This window comes from Mya arenaria, chromosome 7 (assembly GCF_026914265.1).
Source record: "Mya arenaria isolate MELC-2E11 chromosome 7, ASM2691426v1".
In the NCBI taxonomy this organism is placed as follows: domain Eukaryota; kingdom Metazoa; phylum Mollusca; class Bivalvia; order Myida; family Myidae; genus Mya; species Mya arenaria.
In genome coordinates, this window is record NC_069128.1 from 22,718,594 (window position 1) to 22,738,024 (window position 19,431).

General features: G+C 35.4%; 1 protein-coding gene across 1 annotated transcript in view; it reads right to left on the reverse strand.

Moving 5' to 3' along the window:
* Positions 1–19,431, reverse strand: part of LOC128240732 (low-density lipoprotein receptor-related protein 2-like) — a 165,517-nt gene that overhangs the window by 137,518 nt on the left and 8,568 nt on the right. The window contains exons 5-17 of the mRNA XM_052957533.1: positions 16,421–16,570; positions 15,611–15,736; positions 11,853–12,013; positions 11,402–11,619; positions 10,224–10,367; positions 8,719–8,784; positions 8,159–8,376; positions 6,330–6,464; positions 5,811–6,035; positions 4,957–5,152; positions 4,425–4,601; positions 3,669–3,757; positions 2,390–2,533 (exon numbers count right to left, since the gene is read on the reverse strand). Of these exons, the coding sequence (XP_052813493.1) occupies positions 2,390–2,533; positions 3,669–3,757; positions 4,425–4,601; positions 4,957–5,152; positions 5,811–6,035; positions 6,330–6,464; positions 8,159–8,376; positions 8,719–8,784; positions 10,224–10,367; positions 11,402–11,619; positions 11,853–12,013; positions 15,611–15,736; positions 16,421–16,570 (2,049 nt within the window). The remainder of the gene's footprint in view (positions 1–2,389; positions 2,534–3,668; positions 3,758–4,424; positions 4,602–4,956; positions 5,153–5,810; positions 6,036–6,329; positions 6,465–8,158; positions 8,377–8,718; positions 8,785–10,223; positions 10,368–11,401; positions 11,620–11,852; positions 12,014–15,610; positions 15,737–16,420; positions 16,571–19,431) is intronic.

Below are 19,431 nucleotides of genomic sequence, written 5' to 3' on the forward strand. Positions count from 1 at the left end.
GAAGGCATATCACCAAAGCACAGCAACACCAACGCGTTCTCTAGTTATCAATCGGACAATGTTTGGTATACCGGCCGACTGAACGACGGACAAACATGTGCAAAGCAATAAACCCGCTTCTTCGAAGGAGAGCAAACAAATCAGATAGAACCTTAAACATTTTACCACTTCTTTCTTTGCCTCGGCAAAAAACGGAAGTACTTAGACAACAATTATATAATTAAAACCAATAAATATATAGGTGTAAAACAGAATGCATCTGTTAAGATAAATATACTTCTGAATGTGAAATGAGAATACATTTTATCTCAATACTGCAAACAACCGGGTATGCGTATTATTTGGTATGCGTTCTGCTGAGCCCTCTGTGTGTAGAATTACAACAAATAAACAAAATACATGTAACAGCATGCACTTTGATAATAGTTTAACATATGACGTATAGTACTTTAGTAGTCTATTGTCAGTTATTATCCTATTAAAGAAATCCACGCGTACATATGGTCAGAGTGTACACTATGGTCTCACTGTTACGGTCAATGTCAGCGTTGATATAACACTAGACAGCAGACGCACTGTAGGAGAAGAGCTTTATGGACGACCCGCGTTGACAATAGTGTCAAGCAGTAAAGGCACAACAGTAAACAAGATCATGCAGTGCTGTTGAACTACACAGTAACAAATACAGCATGTTACAGAAAATGTGCTGTCTCTTGCAAATACAGTTATAATATCAGAACGGAAATCTGAATACACAATAAGTGTAAACATTGGTACCTTAGTTTACTTTTTGATTTCCAAGCAGTTAGAGAAAGTTTTTAAAAATGTTACAATTCACAGGATGTCTCAATGAGAGATTAACAAACAGGCAAAAATGCGTATTGATTTTGTAACATTTTGTTTGACGAAATGTGAAATGCTCTGGCGGCGTAAACGGTAAACATTTATACTGCATTGTCACCGCAGTTCGGATAAACTGATATAGCCAACATACACCGTTATGCACGGACAACTGCAACCCGTTGTCAAATCAAAGTGCGAGTAAAACAAATCATAGTTTGGCTTTTGTGTCATGTGCATACTTAGTATATTCTGTTCAGTTATAAATTTTGATATTAGATAGTATGCTTGTAATTAACCTACTTTATCTTTTTAAATATTTGTATTAACCATAAAAAATCAGTATTGTAAAATGAGAGACACCGCACGTACTGATATCAGCCTAGTTACTTTTTTACAGGTATTTGTTTTTGACAGGCCTCGAGTGTTCAGACCTAGTAGGGTTATTCGCTCATAGACAAATGCAGACTAGTGAACAATTGCCTGTTTAAGTTTAAGTAATTCATTTAGTACGACAGATCTTTATATAAGACTGCTGACAAAATATTAAATCGCAGATTTTTATATTTAAGTTAAAAAAAATGATGTTTTATGCATTTTTCTTAAATATGATTATCTACGATCTGATGTTATGTCAGCAATCTTATATTATTGGTGGGCAGATATTTCCGCAAAAAAGATTTCTTTCCAAGACAAAAAAATAAAAGTAGTAAAAATGGTACATCTCTGAGAATGCAACTTTAAAAGGATAAACATAATTTAAGTATTTTATATTTTACATGTAGACATGATAAAGGTTTCACTTTAACACCACCACAAACAGTAATAAATATTATTGTAGTAATGACGTTAGCATTTTTTTAAAACGACGTCTAAGGTCATTGTTAGTTTTAAGTAAGTAAACGTTTGATTTTTGGTAAAAACATATTGTATTAGTTGCGAGAACAAGGCATGGACCCCGCTGGAAAAAAGCATTTACACTCGTGCCAAGCTTGGCGGTTTATCCTGTGGAAATATCATCATAATTGTGACACTACATATAAAAAGTTAGTATCATCAATAGCAGAAGTAATATATATTCAACGGTATTATTTAGTTTATAGCAAACTTTATGGCATAATACCTTTGAATCTTAGTATTAAGCAATTGTTATATTGCAAATATCTGATATGCTTTCATCATTTTTGTAGATAAACATTTGACATAATCATTGATTATACTTATTACTGTTGGACAACATAATACAACTCGATCTTGTTATGGCCCAATTACTAAAAGAAACATTTGGCTTGACTCGACTTGAGGTCTGTGAGGTTAGTTTAATTTATGTAACATGCCATGTATGTATTTATAAACGATGTTCGAATATATTTCTATTTCTATAACTCAAAACCATACTACACATGTCTGCTTAACGCATTTCTCTTGTTAGGTGTAAAATCAATATGAGTGACAAATAATATCGTGCATGACACGCTTGATCGAGTTATCCAGCACCAGTAAACAACAAATAACAGATTGCAACAACCTGTTATGTTATCAATTTTACCTGGAACTTCCTGAAGACTGCGAGAGAAAATCCTGAGACTTCGTAAGTATTCCACACCCTCTAGAAGCATTGTAGAAGAGGAGGGGTCTGACAACTTCTCCCTTGTAATTGTTTGTAGTTTCCAGTCCGTCAGATATATAAAACCTAAAGAAATTAATATTAAGGTCAAAGGAAAGGAAAAAAACGATTGTGTTACGCTTAACAATTTACGTAAGTCCAAACCAAAATAATATTGTGGTTCCGGTTAGGTACAAAAACGTTTTAGTTTTATTTATGGACAATTTTATCTAGTAGTGCTTTCCAAGAAAGATAAGCATATTTAGCAGTATTTTATTCGCACTTGTCTAGCACTTATTCATCCAAAAGAATACAATACGAATGAAACAACAACACAAGAGACCTTAAAAATACTCAGGTGATCGAACACTTGTGCTTTTGAAAATGTTGACCTCAACTCTGACCTCAATTTCTCAAGAGAAGTAATATTCAATTATTAAGCAGTCTCTGTCTCATTTCCTCTTCAAATTTGTTTATCTTTTCTTCCCAAGTTACTCTTGTATTCACCATTCCTGCAGCTTCTTTTCTCTTTTTAAGTTGTATTCTCCTCCTCTGTTCGAGTTACCAGATCTTTGAACTCAACGTCTCATGAGAAGTATCTCTCTTGTATTAACAATTTCTTGAAGCTTCTTTTCTTGTTCAGCCTGATCCTTCACCTCAAAATCTCATTGGAAGAAACTCTCTTGTTTTCACTATTTATTGCAGCTTCTTTTCTCTTCTTTTACTGTATTCTCATTTTCTGCCCGCAGTTACCTGAGTTTTTATCTCAATTTCTCTATGTAAGTAATTCTCCGATATTGACAGTTGTCTAAAGACTATCAAATGTTCTCCTTTTCTTCAAGTTGGGTCGACTCTTCTGCCCGTTATGACCTGACTTTTGTAAGTATCTCTCCAGTATCCACCATTGCGTGAAGACTCACAAGTGACCTCTTCTTCTTCACTTCTTCTGCTTCCTCATGTTTAGTCGACTATTCTGCCGCCTTTTTTGTTTGATCTTTGACCTTTACTTCATAATGGCAGTCAATATATTGTATTCACCCGTTATGCACCGTCTCCAGTGCTCTCTTGCTTTGGTCTTCACGTTTCGTCTCTCACGTATTTCATACATGAACATGTTACTTTGCCTCGCGTTTTTTAAAAAGAAAACCCCGTTTAACAGTGACTGAAAAAAAATACCACAAGAGATTTCATTTTGCACAGTTATTTGAATTGTATACTTTACCTTTAAATATTCCAACACCAAAAGGATGGACCAGTTTCACTGTATCCACTGTCTGTAGATCGTTGCCATCCAGGTTGGTATGTTGTAACCTAAACAATTTCAATACAAATATGTTGAAATTTTAGTGACTGGTGATAAGATAATTGTATAAAACGGATAAATAAGATATATATAAAAATAAGATGCATTGTGAAAAATATGTTTGACCGGTCCATATATTCCACTTTCTACAATACTTATGTGGAAAAAACAAGCTCAGTAGCCAAAAGTTTAAACATAAACCCCGTTTAATGGGACTGGGTAAACGCAAAAGACATAGAACACAAAAAAAATCACAAACAAGAAACATGGAACAACAGCACAAAACTCCACACGATAGTCAATACAAGTCAGATTTGATAAAGAAAAGAATACAGCCTTGCTTATCATCAAAGGTGAGTATTACGAGATATTTTATGGCTAATCAAAGGTAAAGGCGTTATGCTTATAAAACACGTCTCGTATGTTCATGATATGCATCTGTTGAATTAACAATCGTAAAACGCAGTAACACGTGTTCTTCACGTCTCTTATCGGGTTATGTTTGGATAACTGCTGGGTGAAATGTATACTATAACTCAAACAAGGATGTTGAGCAGTCTGTCCAAGTCGTTTGTTGTTAATTGTTTGACTACTAGGTTTGTCCCTGTAGTGTCCATCGAATTATCAGAGGTTAGTTTAACGTAGAAAGAAAATACACCAAAGTATGTAAATTACCTATCGAAATAAGCGTCAACCCAAAACACCCGATCTTTTTTCAGATCTAAGCACATCCCATTTGGCCATCCGAGTTCATATCGATGAATTTTGATCATGTGACTACCGTCTCCTTGACAACGACCAATGTAAGGAAAGTTGTTTTTGTTTTTTAGCCAATCAGCAAAGAAAACGTATCTGTAATATGTAGATGTATTGTGTTAAATAATTGTCTGTTAATTTGATGTGAACTCTATTTCCAAGTATATATTCATCATTACAAGATGGGTACACTTGTTTAAGTTTACACAGAATAACACTGATTACAACGGCAGGAATATGGTAACTTAACATACGTCAGCTGAAACTACCGGGAATCGAACCCTGGGCTCTGGATTACCGCTATTTATTAGTCACCGCCGAACTTGACCATGACTACATACACATACAGGGTTGAACATTTCGATAAACTTGTTTTTTTCTCAGTATTTTGATGTTTAAATTATCGAAAAACATGGGTTACTTTTAAACGCTTCAATACTTAACATCGTACCCTCTTGTTGGATGTACAACCACGGAACGAGGACTACCAAGATCAGTAAGGAGAACACGCGGTTGATCCCGCTGATCTACGCGAACGACTGAAAGCGTCTTTGCTATAAAATCGGTGAAGTAAAGGTTGCGGGAAATCCAGTCCAAGCTTATTCCCTCAACTGATCTGATATCGTTGGTCATGACGTATGAAATAACTAAAACAAATAAGATTACATTTGAATTCAGTCATGACAGCACATCAAAAGTTGATTTAGGGAAGTTTCCAAGATTTGGTAAAAAAGGGATGTACCACTTGGCCAGGACCTGTATCGTAGGCCCCAACTACCGATACATACAGGCACCAAACGCTGTTAAGGTCTTATTTTGAAAACCTCCTCCAAGTAGTTTGGCTATGATGTGTTTTCAATATTTCTACGAATATCAAACATATTTACAATAGCAGTTCATTAAAGTTTGTGCAGTGTTTAGGATAAAAGAGTAAGGAATTTGTCCCATGTTCAGGGTGATAGCCTTGGATTCCTGGATCCACTACTGTCGTATTGATATATACATGTAGGTTAATGAACATGCATTACTAATGAAAACTTCAAACACTGTACCTTACGGGATAAAAATGTACAATACGTCGAATGGCGGTAGTGAAAATCCCCGCCAAGTCAGTATTCTGATACATATAGTAATGTATATATATAGTATGTTAAACACCAAACCACGAGCAAAGGATGTACGAATGCCGGAGTACACTTAAACACTTAACAACAATAATCATTAATTCTAAGCAATGTACAATGTACCATTTTTGCACTAGTGTTTTGAATAAATTCATATCCAATCATTCACAAATGAACATACCCCCGCTGTTTATTTCCGTTTTGAATATGGCTCTATTGTAAATATCCGAGAAGTACAGTTCGTCACTGTTTGCATCGTAATCAACGGCTACAAAGCTATTTCCGGTCTTGGTGCCACGTGGACCAATCACTGGAGACATGGCATCGACCGAGTGACTTAGTGCCCCTTCGAGAGGAATTCCACGAATAGAATGTTTTGTGACAAGTATTAGGAACTCGTCAAATGCTACAAAAAGAATGGCATTCACTGATCAGCGTTCATGATTTGTTGAACTGTTGACAGTAGCTTTAGAAGTAAAATGCATTATAAGATAGGTATTAATGACATACGAACTACTTTAAGTAAATTTTAAACATCGGTTGAAAGTAATTTAATATAGAGAACAAAGAAAACAAATCATTCGTTTTGCATTTTTTTCAATAAATGAACTTGTGTATACTTAAAAATATTTTGTTTCCAGGAGTGTAAAGTTATAATTATGATTACTTGTATTTTAAAAAATGTAGCCAAGTGACTTACATCGACATGACGTTATATTCGAGTATGGTCGGAATCCGGCCTCACACATACATCGATATCCCCGATCATCATTATCAAACGTGTGGGTTAACACACATAGATGTGCACACCCTGCGTTCTCGCATATATGCTGCTCTGGAGAAACATGTTGGTTTTTTAGATTGTAAGTTTATAAGATATAATGTTATAACAACTACAGGGATATTTCTACTGATACTCGTGTTAAGCAGGAAAAAGAAGAGAGGCCGAAGATAAGAAACACTGGATCCCTACATTATATCATATTTATCAAACTTGTTATAGTAGCGGAGAAAACATGATTTGCAGAAAGTTGACAGAGCTGCACGTGTCATTGCTGTCTGAGCAGATTTAGTCAAACAGAGGCTACTTAAAGGGGCTTGACACCAGATGATCCATAGCAATCGTCAAATACATTATTTCGAAATAACAAGTATAGAATTGTCAATACTAGCTAGTATAAATCTTATATCACATCTTTTCACATGATTTAAAGAAAATTTTGTCACTGTCTCCACTTTGCTATTAAAATAGCGCATAATGGTTTCCCAAATTATAGTACATGTTGTATGTATATTAAGCATGTGCATGACAATGACAAAGTTTATTTGCTATAAGGCCACCGGCCCATTACAATATACAGATATACTACAGGATGTCCCTAGGTTATTACAAATGCATATGGAATTGGAAAAATACGCAAACATGCGAAAGATACATGTGTCGTAAGCGATGTGATACATCAGTAAGTAAGCAATGCCTAACAGAACGATATCAATGTTATGTAAGTTTTGACAATTTTCTTTTTTCTTGCAATTTTATCAGTTGGTGTCTTGTCCCTTTAACATTGGTTGTATATTCTACTTCATAAGTGTCCTTCCTCTCGAATGATTTGTTTTATATTTTACATGAATATTGCAAAAAGAAAGTACGGGTACAAACCAAAATTCCTCATATCATTTAATAAATAAATGTCATTGAAAATTATCGAAGGGTCATATATCATAATGTTATTAATTAGGTGATTTCCTATTGGCCTAGGCTAATATGAAATCACCTTATTAATAAGTATTTTATTAATTAACTATTGCCGTTTTGGTTAAAAACATTCTTATAACTTACCTTTAGTTCACATTGAAGCCGTATTTATCCCTTATTCATGGTGTCTGCTTTTCTAGACTTGACTTTGCTGATTTTGACATGCATACTTATAGTGACATTGCACAAACTTATGAATAAAGCACTGTACATTGTAAGGAAGCATGTCTTTTCGTCTTAATTTTGTATATCGTTTGCCAAAACGTCAAATGTTTCACCTTCGTCGTCCATTTTGTCGGCGTACAAAATCATAATAGTCGTAAAATCCACAAACGGGTTAAATACAACTGTTATATCAAACCGTACAAAGTGGTGCAATCATTCAATAGGTTCAAGTATTCCAAATAAAGTTATACGAAGCACAAAAAATCAAAACAGTCGGAAAACAGAAAACAAAATGGCTACCTTTAAAAATAGTTTCCTGCATATTTTTCATATTAGGCGAGTTTCGACAGCCAATGAAAATGACCCATTTCTCAAAAGCTATATTAGGCGAGTTTTGTAGCCAATTAAAACGGAGGAAACTCATATTAGGCGAGTTTTGTTGATATTGGCCGAGTTTGGTAGATATCGAGAGAATTCTGGCATATATTGTCTTCAGTTGTCTGGTATTCATACCGCAATTGTCTCTGTATCTCGTCAAATACGTAATAGTTGATTAATAAATATATATATTGAAAGACCCATTTTTAATACAAATCATACATTCTTACCTCTGCCTCCCAAGTTTTGTAAGACTGGGTGATGAACTTTTATGGAGGTCAATTCTGTGTTGAATTTTGATATGACGTTTACGTTCTGCTGATCAACATTGAATCTTTTCGCTTTCAAAATTGCCATTTTCGTTGTGTCAGCAATGTACAAATCGTTCTCAAACATTGCTATGGCAACTGGAGAAGGAATTGTTCGACTTCCAGAAACAATCCGAACTCTAAATAAAAAGAAATTATTCGCAAAATATATATAATTTAGATTGGTTTGCAACATGAACAGTTCAAACAGATCTAATCGAACAGATTGCAAAAATACTTGTTTGTTAACACATTTTGATGTTTTTTTTGTTTGTGATGGTGTTCGAATTCTTTTAACGTATATCGTACGAATACATTGACGTTGCTATCTCGCTTTAAATTACTTCGCAAAGTAAACGAATGCCTTTAAAGTTTTAAGAAACTACACTGATTCATCTTCAAACCAGTTTTTTTCATATTGAACATCATAAAAAATACATTATGAAATATTTCAAAACGTACTGAGTGTTATAAATGCATACCTTTTAAGGCCGTTATAATCAGACGAGTCAATTGTATTGAGCTTGTTATCGGCCCAGTATATTCTTCTGAAACAGAATATGTCAGTGTGTTGTATGCCTACATTTTTATTAAGGTCTGAACATCTTCATTTTTGAATTGTTACATCATTGTTGTGACGTCATGACTTCATTAATATTGTGACGTTGTGTATTTCTTATAACATAGATAGTTTTGAATGTATAATATTAAATATATATAACTTATAATAAAACAATGTGTTTAAATACATAGTATTCAATACATGTATATAAATATCAATAAAGGCACTCAGAACTTGAACATAATATATATTATTTCCAAAATAAAGGAAACGAAAGTGAATATCCCCATATGTGGTTTAGAATTACTCGATGCGTGATCGTTTGTGTTTATGACATATCTTTTGTTTTAAAACATTAAATTGATTTACCAAATTTGTACGCAGCAAAATTATGAAATACAGAGCTTGATCAGAATTGTAATTAGGAAAACAGAAGTGCAAAAGTCAAGTAGTAGTGTGGAGTACATAAGCAGATAAAGAGGAGAAAGGCAGAATGTCTGTGAGAACATAAAAAATGAAGAAGAATTACCGAAAACGCTTCCAATGTGCCTTGTGCAATTTAGAATACCTCTTTATTTATATGATAGTAAAAGTAAGCGTCAGCATGGAGGTTCGAATCAATGTTAATATCAGTAAGTGCATACAACACACGAACAAAGGATGTACGAATGTACGAGTACAAAAAAGTGATTGTATTTTAGGCAATCAGAGTCGAGCATGAATAACTGACGGCTGTCCGGTATGCGAAATGGTTAGTACACTCGCTTCTCAACAAGGCGACCGGGTTCAATTCCCGGCCTGGGTGCATGTGAGTTTGGTTAGTGGTCACCAAGCCGGACAAGTAGGTTTACTCCTGGTACTGCGGTTTCCCCCACAACACAATGAGAGTGACTTAGTATCAGTTCTCATAACTTTCTTTACAATCGTTGTAAACTATAAAATGTTTGAACTAACTGACATATATCTGTTACCTAAGTTAAATGTTGATGTCTTGTGACTAATATCATTTTGGTATCATTTAAAAAAATATTTCTTGCTGGTCACTAATATATGATATATGACCTTTACATCGTTATAGATAACTATTGAGGTTTGTCTATTTGATTTTTTTATTTTAACTTAGATATGCAAAGATAGCTTAAGGCCATAAAAGTGTGTTTGCAGTTTCAATATGTTACATGTCTTTATCCACTAATAATAATCTTAAAAAAATACTAAACTATTAAGTAATGTTTCCTGAAACGTCCTTTAAATGACCAATAAAACAATAAAAGCCAATGAATGTCTTCATGCCCACATGTCGAGATATGGTTCATTTTTTATATTAATATCGATTTTGTTTATCAGAATCATGCTCTGAACAAAACATATGATATAACGCTATCCAATTTAACTAAATAATAAAGACATGATTAAAATACAAACTTTGCAGCAACATCAATACTGATGGTAATGACAGATAAAACTCTTCCAATCTTGATGTCAAAGCGTCTACTCCCGTCCATAAACGTACGAACTATTCGAGGCTGAATTTTTGGGGATTGACCGTAGTCCGAGTAAAATAAGTAGCTGAAAATGTGACAACAATTGAATTATAATAATGTCAATTAACAAACGCACTAGTAATCACCAATTATTGATTAGAAATAGCACGGGTCAACAGATTTTGACTGAAGGCTTTCTTTTTAATATATTATAATATCGTCAAACATTATCCCGTTATTGACTGCACAACTAATGTATGAATTCTTCTATTTCATATGTTAAGGTATTGTTAATCCTTACCATGTTCGGGGTCCACAGCTTTTGCCTGAATCAATGTATAGTCGAACCCCGTTTTCTCGAACTCCTAGAGACCGGCGTAAAGACCTCGAGCCTCGGAAAGTTCGAGCCTAGCGGGAATGCTTATATTCAGTGTATATATGTCGGTCCTTTACATCCTGTTCGAGCCAATGAGGAATTCGAGCCAAGTGAGTTCGAGCTAACGGGTTTCGACTGCATCTCATATTTTAGGCTATTGTTAAGTTTTGCCCTGTTATTGGATCAACAACTATTGCCATAGCCTGAATCTTCATATTCATGCTATCGCTAAGTCCTGGATCGTTCTATTTCATATTTAATGCTATCATTAAGTCGTACCCAATTATTGAGTCCACAGCAATTGCCTGAATACGTTAGTTCCTATTTATCGCCTTACCCTGTTCTTGAATCCACAGCAATTGCCTGAATACTTTAGTTCCTATTTATCGCCTTACCCTGTTCTTGAATCCACAGCAATTGCCTGAATACTTCAGTTCATATTTATCGCCTTACCCTGTTCATGAGTCCACAGCAATTGCCTGAATACTTCAGTTCCTATTTATCGCCTTACCCTGTTCTTGGGTCCACAGCAATTGCCTGAATACTTCAGTTCATATTTATCGCCTTACCCTGTTCTTGGGTCCACAGCAATTGCCTGAATACTTCAGTTCATATTTATCGCCTTACCCTGTTCTTGGGTCCACAGCAATTGCCTGAATACTTCCGTTCATATTTATCGCCTTACCCTGTTCTTGGGTCCACAGCAATTGCCTGAATACTTCAGTTCATATTTATCGCCTTACCCTGTTCTTGGGTCCACAGCTATTGCCTGAATACTTTGTATGCCATCGTTAATTATATTCTTCTGTCTCTTTGAACTCAAGCTTAACAAGGTGACCTTCCTTCCCCCACAGTCGGCTATGTAGAGATTTCTTGCCAGCCAGTCCCAAGCCAGGTCACAGGGGGACATCAATCCTTTTATTGGTAACTCTGTGCTATCGCCGTTTGATGTGATAAATACCTTTGGACAAATATGTAGGTTATTAATTTTTATATCATATTGCTGCAGAAAAGCATCCTTGAGTTGAGCAAGCCAGACGAAAGTTAAGAATATTATTTTCGAAATATTAACACTACTTTCACTGTTGCAAAATTTAAGTTAAAGTTCAAGCATCATTATTGTATCAGTAATTTCAAATTAAGTGACGTAGGATATGCTTGGATGAGTGTTTGTCTCATGCAAGACTCTTTTACCTTCTTAGAATCCAAGTTAATCCAAAACACTGCCAAGTTCTGTGTTGAAATGTCCAGTTCAAATTTCAAGATGGATCCGTTTATTATTTGCTTGACATCGTTACCGTCCATCGACATTTGTAAAAGGTTTTGAGTGGAACTCACATATAAAACAGGATCGTCTATACGAAAGAAAACACTCAGAACAGTTAAATATATAAACTAATTGTGTTGTAACTTTTTTAAATTTTTCAGCCGTTTCAATATTTCGATAGAGCTAAGTATCATGCAAGAATCTTTTGCCCATCCTATGATTTAAATATGCAATGCAGTTAGCACTTTTAGGCTCCATAATATATATAAAGAAGGGGCCTATCATAACACGTTCCCTACGACTATCTAAAGAACTTCAAAATAGACAAGTAATCAGGACACAGACATAACAACACCTAACATATCAGTTCCACCTATTCCGTTGTTTTCTAATTGTGCTGCTTTTGCTCTCCGTGCAATATGTGAATTTCCCATAGAGAACAGCATAACTACCACGAACTTACTATTCATGGAAGACATACACAATTCAACACATACATTTTACTTCAATGTTTTCTTCTTCCGTTGTCACATTAAAACATGATGTAGCCTTCCGAAACTGATCTACAAAGGCACATTACCAACACACTAACTAACACACAAACAAACAAACGAGCCGCAGTCAACAATAAAACATTGCTTACATCAGTATCACTAACTTCAGGTATCGATACATTTAGCTTGCTTAGTGTAAACGTGATGACAGGGGTAGAAAAACAGTAATGACTGTTTACAAACAGGTATACACACATACCTACTTAAAACAAAACAGTTCATTGTAAATCATATTGGTTCCGCGCTTCCCATTGGCTCAAATTTGGCGTGATTATGTGTAGTTAATATAGGGATTTACTCCTGGGTGGGGCCTTAAACATGAATTGACCTGTGAGAAACTTCTCACGTGCGAAATTGCCAGGGTACAAAACATTTACGTCACAAGGTCAGGGGTTACTTCCGTGTAAACAAAATGGCGTCCTCCGAACGTTTCGCCTGTCTGACAGATGATCAAAAACAACAAGTGTTGAAAAATAAAGATGCTGCGAACACTTGACAATGCACTTAGACAACGGTGAAACGTTTTAGGACTATCTACGAAGCAAAAATGTACCAGCCGTATTTAAAAACACGAACATTCGTTAACTTTTCATCCGACGATTTAAATCATTTGATTTGCGATTTCTGTTTGTAAGCCAGGAATAAAATCCAAACAATGCATTCCGGTCAATGTCAGAGGAATTAAAGGGAATATCAGTTGTGGGGTATCATCATCCCATCTCAGATTATGATCTACAGGGGACGCCGCATAACAGCATCGCCGCAACGAAATCGACCACGTTTATGCGGTGATTTTCAACGCATAAACAGGACTTTCTTATGTGGAAAAAAGGCACACTTTCACCGCATATTTTTTTTTTAATACATACTAGTACAATAGTGGTTGATAAAGTTTCATCAAGATCGGACTTTGTATTTTGTGTCCACTTAACCAAAATTTGAACTAAACTATTTGAGACGTAAATTCTGACAAAGATCGGTTTAATCGTGAATCAAACAAATTGTTCTTTCTGCGAACAAGTTTGAAATAACGTTTTGTCCGACTAATGGCGGGATTAATGTTACGACAACGCACAACACCGTCATTTGGGACAATCAGAAAATTGAATCGTCGTATGACGTAACATATATTCTCGCCATTTTGTCAGACTGACGGGCATGTACCCCTGACAATGCGCACTTTCAACGTCATTTCAAACGTTTCTAGAAAAATCAATTGTTAACGACGGACAAGCAACAGAAATCCAACAATTCTCACAGCTCCACATGTGCTCTTTATGCTCAGATGAGCTAAGAATTATTTCAATGTCAAGAATCACTGGTAATGGTGCTATTGTGAAATGTATTCATGTCTAGATCACCAGCGTATATCTCTGGTTACCATGGCAACGAAAGGATAACTTTTGAAAATGATGTTGTTTCCAAAAATTTCAACACAACATTAGTTTGGGCACTCGAACAAGAGGACTCAGATGACTGATATAGGGTCATCATGGACGTCTTTCTTTCATTGATTGTGTTTTTATGCACTAGTCATTTGTAACCAAGAAAATGTAGATGTGAACACTCCAAGGGAAGTAATAATTTATTTTCAACTTTCAATTTTGGCTCAACTTTAAATTACCTTAAATTTGACCAATTTGCGTGCCTACTTTTTACGTATTTTCTTCAAAATGACAGTATCACAACCACCACCCCACCACCACCACCACCACCACCACCACCATCGTCATCATCATCATCATCATAATCATCATCATCATCATCATCATCATCATCACCACCACCACCATCATCATCACCATCATCATCATCATCATCATCATCATTATCAACGTCATCACCATCGTTTTTGTTGAACTATTAGAACTCTATTTTTAGCTCTATAACAAATGATTTAGTTAATCCTCTTTATGTGGCAAAAAGGCACAGTTGCGCCCCATTCAAGCAATTTCTGCTTTATGCGTTGAGCGTCGCCGCATAAACGTGGTCGCCTCGTTTATGCGTTGAAAATCACCGCATAAACAAAAACACGTTTATGCGGGGATGCTGCTATGCGGCGTTACAGGGCGAATTATTGCACCTAGACAGGAATCAGCTATACACTTGCATTACAAGGTATTTAAAACACTTTTGACTTTGTCAATTCTTATATATTCGGAATAGTGTTCATGATTAATTAAAACAAACAAACCCGCTGCATGGTATAGATGACAATAATAGCAAGCACCCGGTTATGCGCAAAATCATTTTATAACAGTACTTTCATATAAACATATATTTGGAAAATTTCTTAAAGCTGCACTGTCACAGATCGAACGTTTTGACAACTATATTTTTTTTTGTCTAGGAACGAGCCAATTTATTCGAAAATCCAAGGAAACCAGTCATATAAGACTGATGTCAAAACATTCGATTGCACAATTATATTTAAGTTAAAAAAAACCCGTTAGTAACGGTTTAAGCCATAAAACACTCATTTTGGAACGGAAATATGAAAATCTGCCATCTGATTTTTTTGTCAGCAGTCTTTTATCACTGGTTTGCAGATTTTTACACAAAATTTCGCTCATTCCAAGACAAAAAATAAAACAAGTTGTATAAACGGTCAATTTGTGAGAGGGCACCTTAAGGTGTTCCATAAAGATGACGGGGAAATCGTGCTAGATTGGCACGGAATTACTCTGCTGTGGCAACAGATGAGAAGGAAATGATAGTTCTAGAGACAAGAAAAAACCCAAGAAGGATGACAGTGGAAATCGTTTTCAAGCTCTTTATATATGAGTATGTTAATTTGTTGAGAAGTACCATGTGTTCTAAACTTACGATGTAATAATAAACACATTGAAGTCGATATGGAGAGTAAAACGATATAAACCGAGGGCGTAGCCCGAGATCGATATTGCTTTATCAGGTCGATAAATCATTATATCGACCCCACTGAAGTGCAGCAACGGTATAAAATCTTAATCAAATTGAATTTACGCCGGTCGCGATACATTTGCCAACATATAGAGTATAACTTCCTGGTAGGAGCGGAAAACGGGACATTCGTTTTTTATAAGCTTAAACAAGACGGAAAACGAAATAGACATAAACAAGACAACACATAATATACCAATATCACCTACTTCTTGCTGCTATACATTTGCCGACCCCTTGCAGCCTGTAACCGTGTCGACAAGAACAGCGGAAACTGCCGTGTTGGTTTGTACACTTCTGTTCACACGTACCGTATGTGTCACACTCGTTAAAATCTAAAAATAAATGACCAACCTTCGATAACAATAATCCAGTTTCTTTAATGATTCTTGAGTCATATGTCTATTCTTTTAAGACTCGGAAAGTTCTCTTTTTTTAATCCTTACTTGTGTTGCGAGTAAAACAAGAGCATCCGAAGTTTTTCACTGATACTGCCATCACACGCGAAAAAGCTATTTTTTTGCTTTAAAAGTTTTTTTTTTATATAATGTATTTGCGTATTATTTTGTAAAAGCTCTGAAATATAACAATGCTTTCTGAGTTAAAAACACACACACAACAAATACTTGATTTTGATTATCATCACGTGGTATGCGTGATGACAGTGGTCACTGTGCGGCAACTTGACCACTTGACCACTCTTATGAAGTGTTGGGATATAGGTAGTTAGGCATATACCTAAACATGCATTTTGTATGAAATATAAGAGAAACTTATTGATTTAATCATTATTATGCAAAATAAAACAACAGATACCGTACATCAAAACATATTTTAGCTTTGGGAGTTAAACAAATATAGTTCTCATTTTTACGGCTTTTTAAATATTACGTCATTCTTACCTTGAAGTTACAAGAATATGTATACTTTTTATATTTATATGTTTAAAATATATAACATTCATATTCAGAAAAGCAGCGTCACTCTATGTACAAGATGGGACACAACTTCGGGCATACCTATACACTTGCTCGTGTCTCTTACATCGACAATAAACCCTTTCCTACAGTTACACAGTAGATGTATCCCCGTCTGTGGTGTCCCAGTAATGGTGCACATATACTCGGGTCCACGTGGGCAGTGTGAGACAGGGCATGCCGTCATATTGTCTGAAATGTCAAGTACTGATGCATTTATTATTTTATTAATTATCGTTATTTAATGTTGAATCGTTTACCACCGTAAGAACCCATTCAGTATATCAGAAACGTATTCCAAAATTTAAACTTAAATTTAACACAGTTCTGATTGAGCGTGACTGCTTCAAGATGACTGTACTTACTTAAATTAAGCTACATATTAAAATAAATCTATAACGAGTCACGTCCATCTTACGCAGAACTCTTTTGCATCGTGTTGCATTACAATTCCTTTTAATTCAATGTGTCAGATATTCCATGTATGCGTGTTATGTATTCGCGTATCATAACAGAAACCATGTGTTTGCAAAACGAGATAACAAATTGTCTTTCTAAGGAAAGATTGTCATACAATTGGACTATACAATCAACAAATTTGTTTCGGAAAATATATAGACATTAACACATAGACTCAAGGCTTAAGTCATCAAAAAGCTCAATTTCTAAGCATTTTCCATACGTTTTCTTAAACCAAATCTTGTCGGCAGTGTGTTTGTATCTGCAGAAGACGGCTCAATACCCAACTCAATGCAAATTTGATGCAAATAAAGAATAAACATAATATATTTGAACTAGGTACTAGTGCATGCTGATGCGGACACATGGAATACATACAACACCTTTCAAATTATTTTTAACCAATGAGCACTGCGCATGCGGAATGCGTTCACATGGAACAACGGCCTTATAACAAATTCATAAGTATATTCATTATTACTAGTCAATATGGGTGAATTTACGGTGTAACCTTCATTATCATTTTTTCAGGTCGCTGTGAAAAACGTTTTCGAGCGATCTACGATTAATTCACGAGTATCGTAGAGCTTATGAGGTTTTAAGATATTGAGCTCTGTTGGACTATAAATCATAAAAAGCGATATACCTATGTAAGTGAAGTACATATTATCAGTCGTTGTCGTCCGCCAGGCCTAAACTTTATGCCTTTAAACCTAGTTTCTGATGTAGAATACGCTCAGTGTCTGCTTGACCGTAACTTAGTGTCTTTAAACATAGTCTTTGTTGTTTAAGGCTCAGTGTTCCCTTGACTGTAACTTAGTGTCTTTAAACATAGTCTTTGTTGTTTAAGGCTCAGTGTTCGCTTGACCGTAACTTAGTGTCTTTAAACATAGTCTTTGATGTTTAGAACCAGTGTTCCCTTGACTGTAACTTAGTGTCTTTAAACATAGTCTTTGTTGTTTAGAACCAGTGTTCCCTTGACTGTAACTTAGTGTCTTTAAACATAGTCTTTGTTGTTTAAGGCTCAGTGTTCGCTTGACCGTAACTTACTGTCTTAAAACATAGTCTTTGTTGTTTAGAACCAGTGTTCCCTTGACTATAACTTAGTGTCTTTAAACATAGTATTTGTTGTTTAGAACCAGTGTTCCCTTGACTGTAACTAAGTGTCTTTAAACATAGTCTTTGTTGTTTAAGGCTCAGTGTTCGCTTGACCGTAACTTACTGTCTTTAAACATAGTCTTTGTTGTTTAGAATCAGTGTTCCCTTGACTGTAACTGAGTGTCTTTAAACATAGTCTTTGTTATTTAGAATCAGTGTTCCCTTGACCGTAACTTAGTGTCTTTAAACATAGTCTTTTTTGTTTAAGGCTCAGTGTCTGCTTGGCCGTAACTTAGTGTCTTTAAACATAGTCTTTGTTGTTTAGAACCAGTGTTCCCTTGACTGTAACTGAGTGTCTTTAAACATAGTCTTTGTTGTTTAAGGCTCAGTGTCTGCTTGACAGTAACTTAGTGTCTTTAAACATAGTCTGTGTTGTTTAGAATCAGTGTTCCCTTGACTGTAACTTAGTGTCTTTAAACATAGTCTTTGTTGTTTAGAATCAGTTTTCCCTTGACCGTAACTTAGTGTCTTTAAACATAGTCTTTGTTGTTTAAGGCTCAGTGTCTGCTTGACCGTAACTTACTGTCTTTAAACATAGTCTTTGTTGTTTAAGGCTCAGTGTCTGCTTGACCGTAACTTAGTGTCTTTAAACATAGTCTTTGTTGTTTAGAATCAGTGTTCCCTTGACTGTAACTAAGTGTCTTTAAACATAGTCTTTGTTGTTTAAGGCTCAGTGTTCGCTTGACCGTAACTTAGTGTCTTTAAACATAGTCTTTGATGTTTAGAACCAGTGTTCCCTTGACTGTAACTTAGTGTCTTTAAACATAGTCTTTGTTGTTTAGAACCAGTGTTCCCTTGACTGTAACTTAGTGTCTTTAAACATAGTCTTTGTTGTTTAAGGCTCAGTGTTCGCTTGACCGTAACTTACTGTCTTAAAACATAGTCTTTGTTGTTTAGAACCAGTGTTCCCTTGACTATAACTTAGTGTCTTTAAACATAGTCTTTGTTGTTTAGAACCAGTGTTCCCTTGACTGTAACTGAGTGTCTTTAAACATAGTCTTTGTTATTTAGAATCAGTGTTCCCTTGACCGTAACTTAGTGTCTTTAAACATAGTCTTTTTTGTTTAAGGCTCAGTGTCTGCTTGGCCGTAACTTAGTGTCTTTAAACATAGTCTTTGTTGTTTAGAACCAGTGTTCCCTTGACTGTAACTGAGTGTCTTTAAACATAGTCTTTGTTGTTTAAGGCTCAGTGTCTGTTTGGCGGTAACCGCGTGCCTTAAAACATGGTCTTTGTTGTTTAAGGCTCAGTGTTCCCTTGACTGTAACTTAGTGTCTTTAAACATAGTCTTTGTTGTTTAGAACCAGTGTTCCCTTGACTGTAACTGAGTGTCTTTAAACATAGTCTTTGTTGTTTAAGGCTCAGTGTCTGCTTGACCGTAACTTAGTGTCTTTAAACATAGTCTTTGTTGTTTAGAATCAGTGTTCCCTTGACCGTA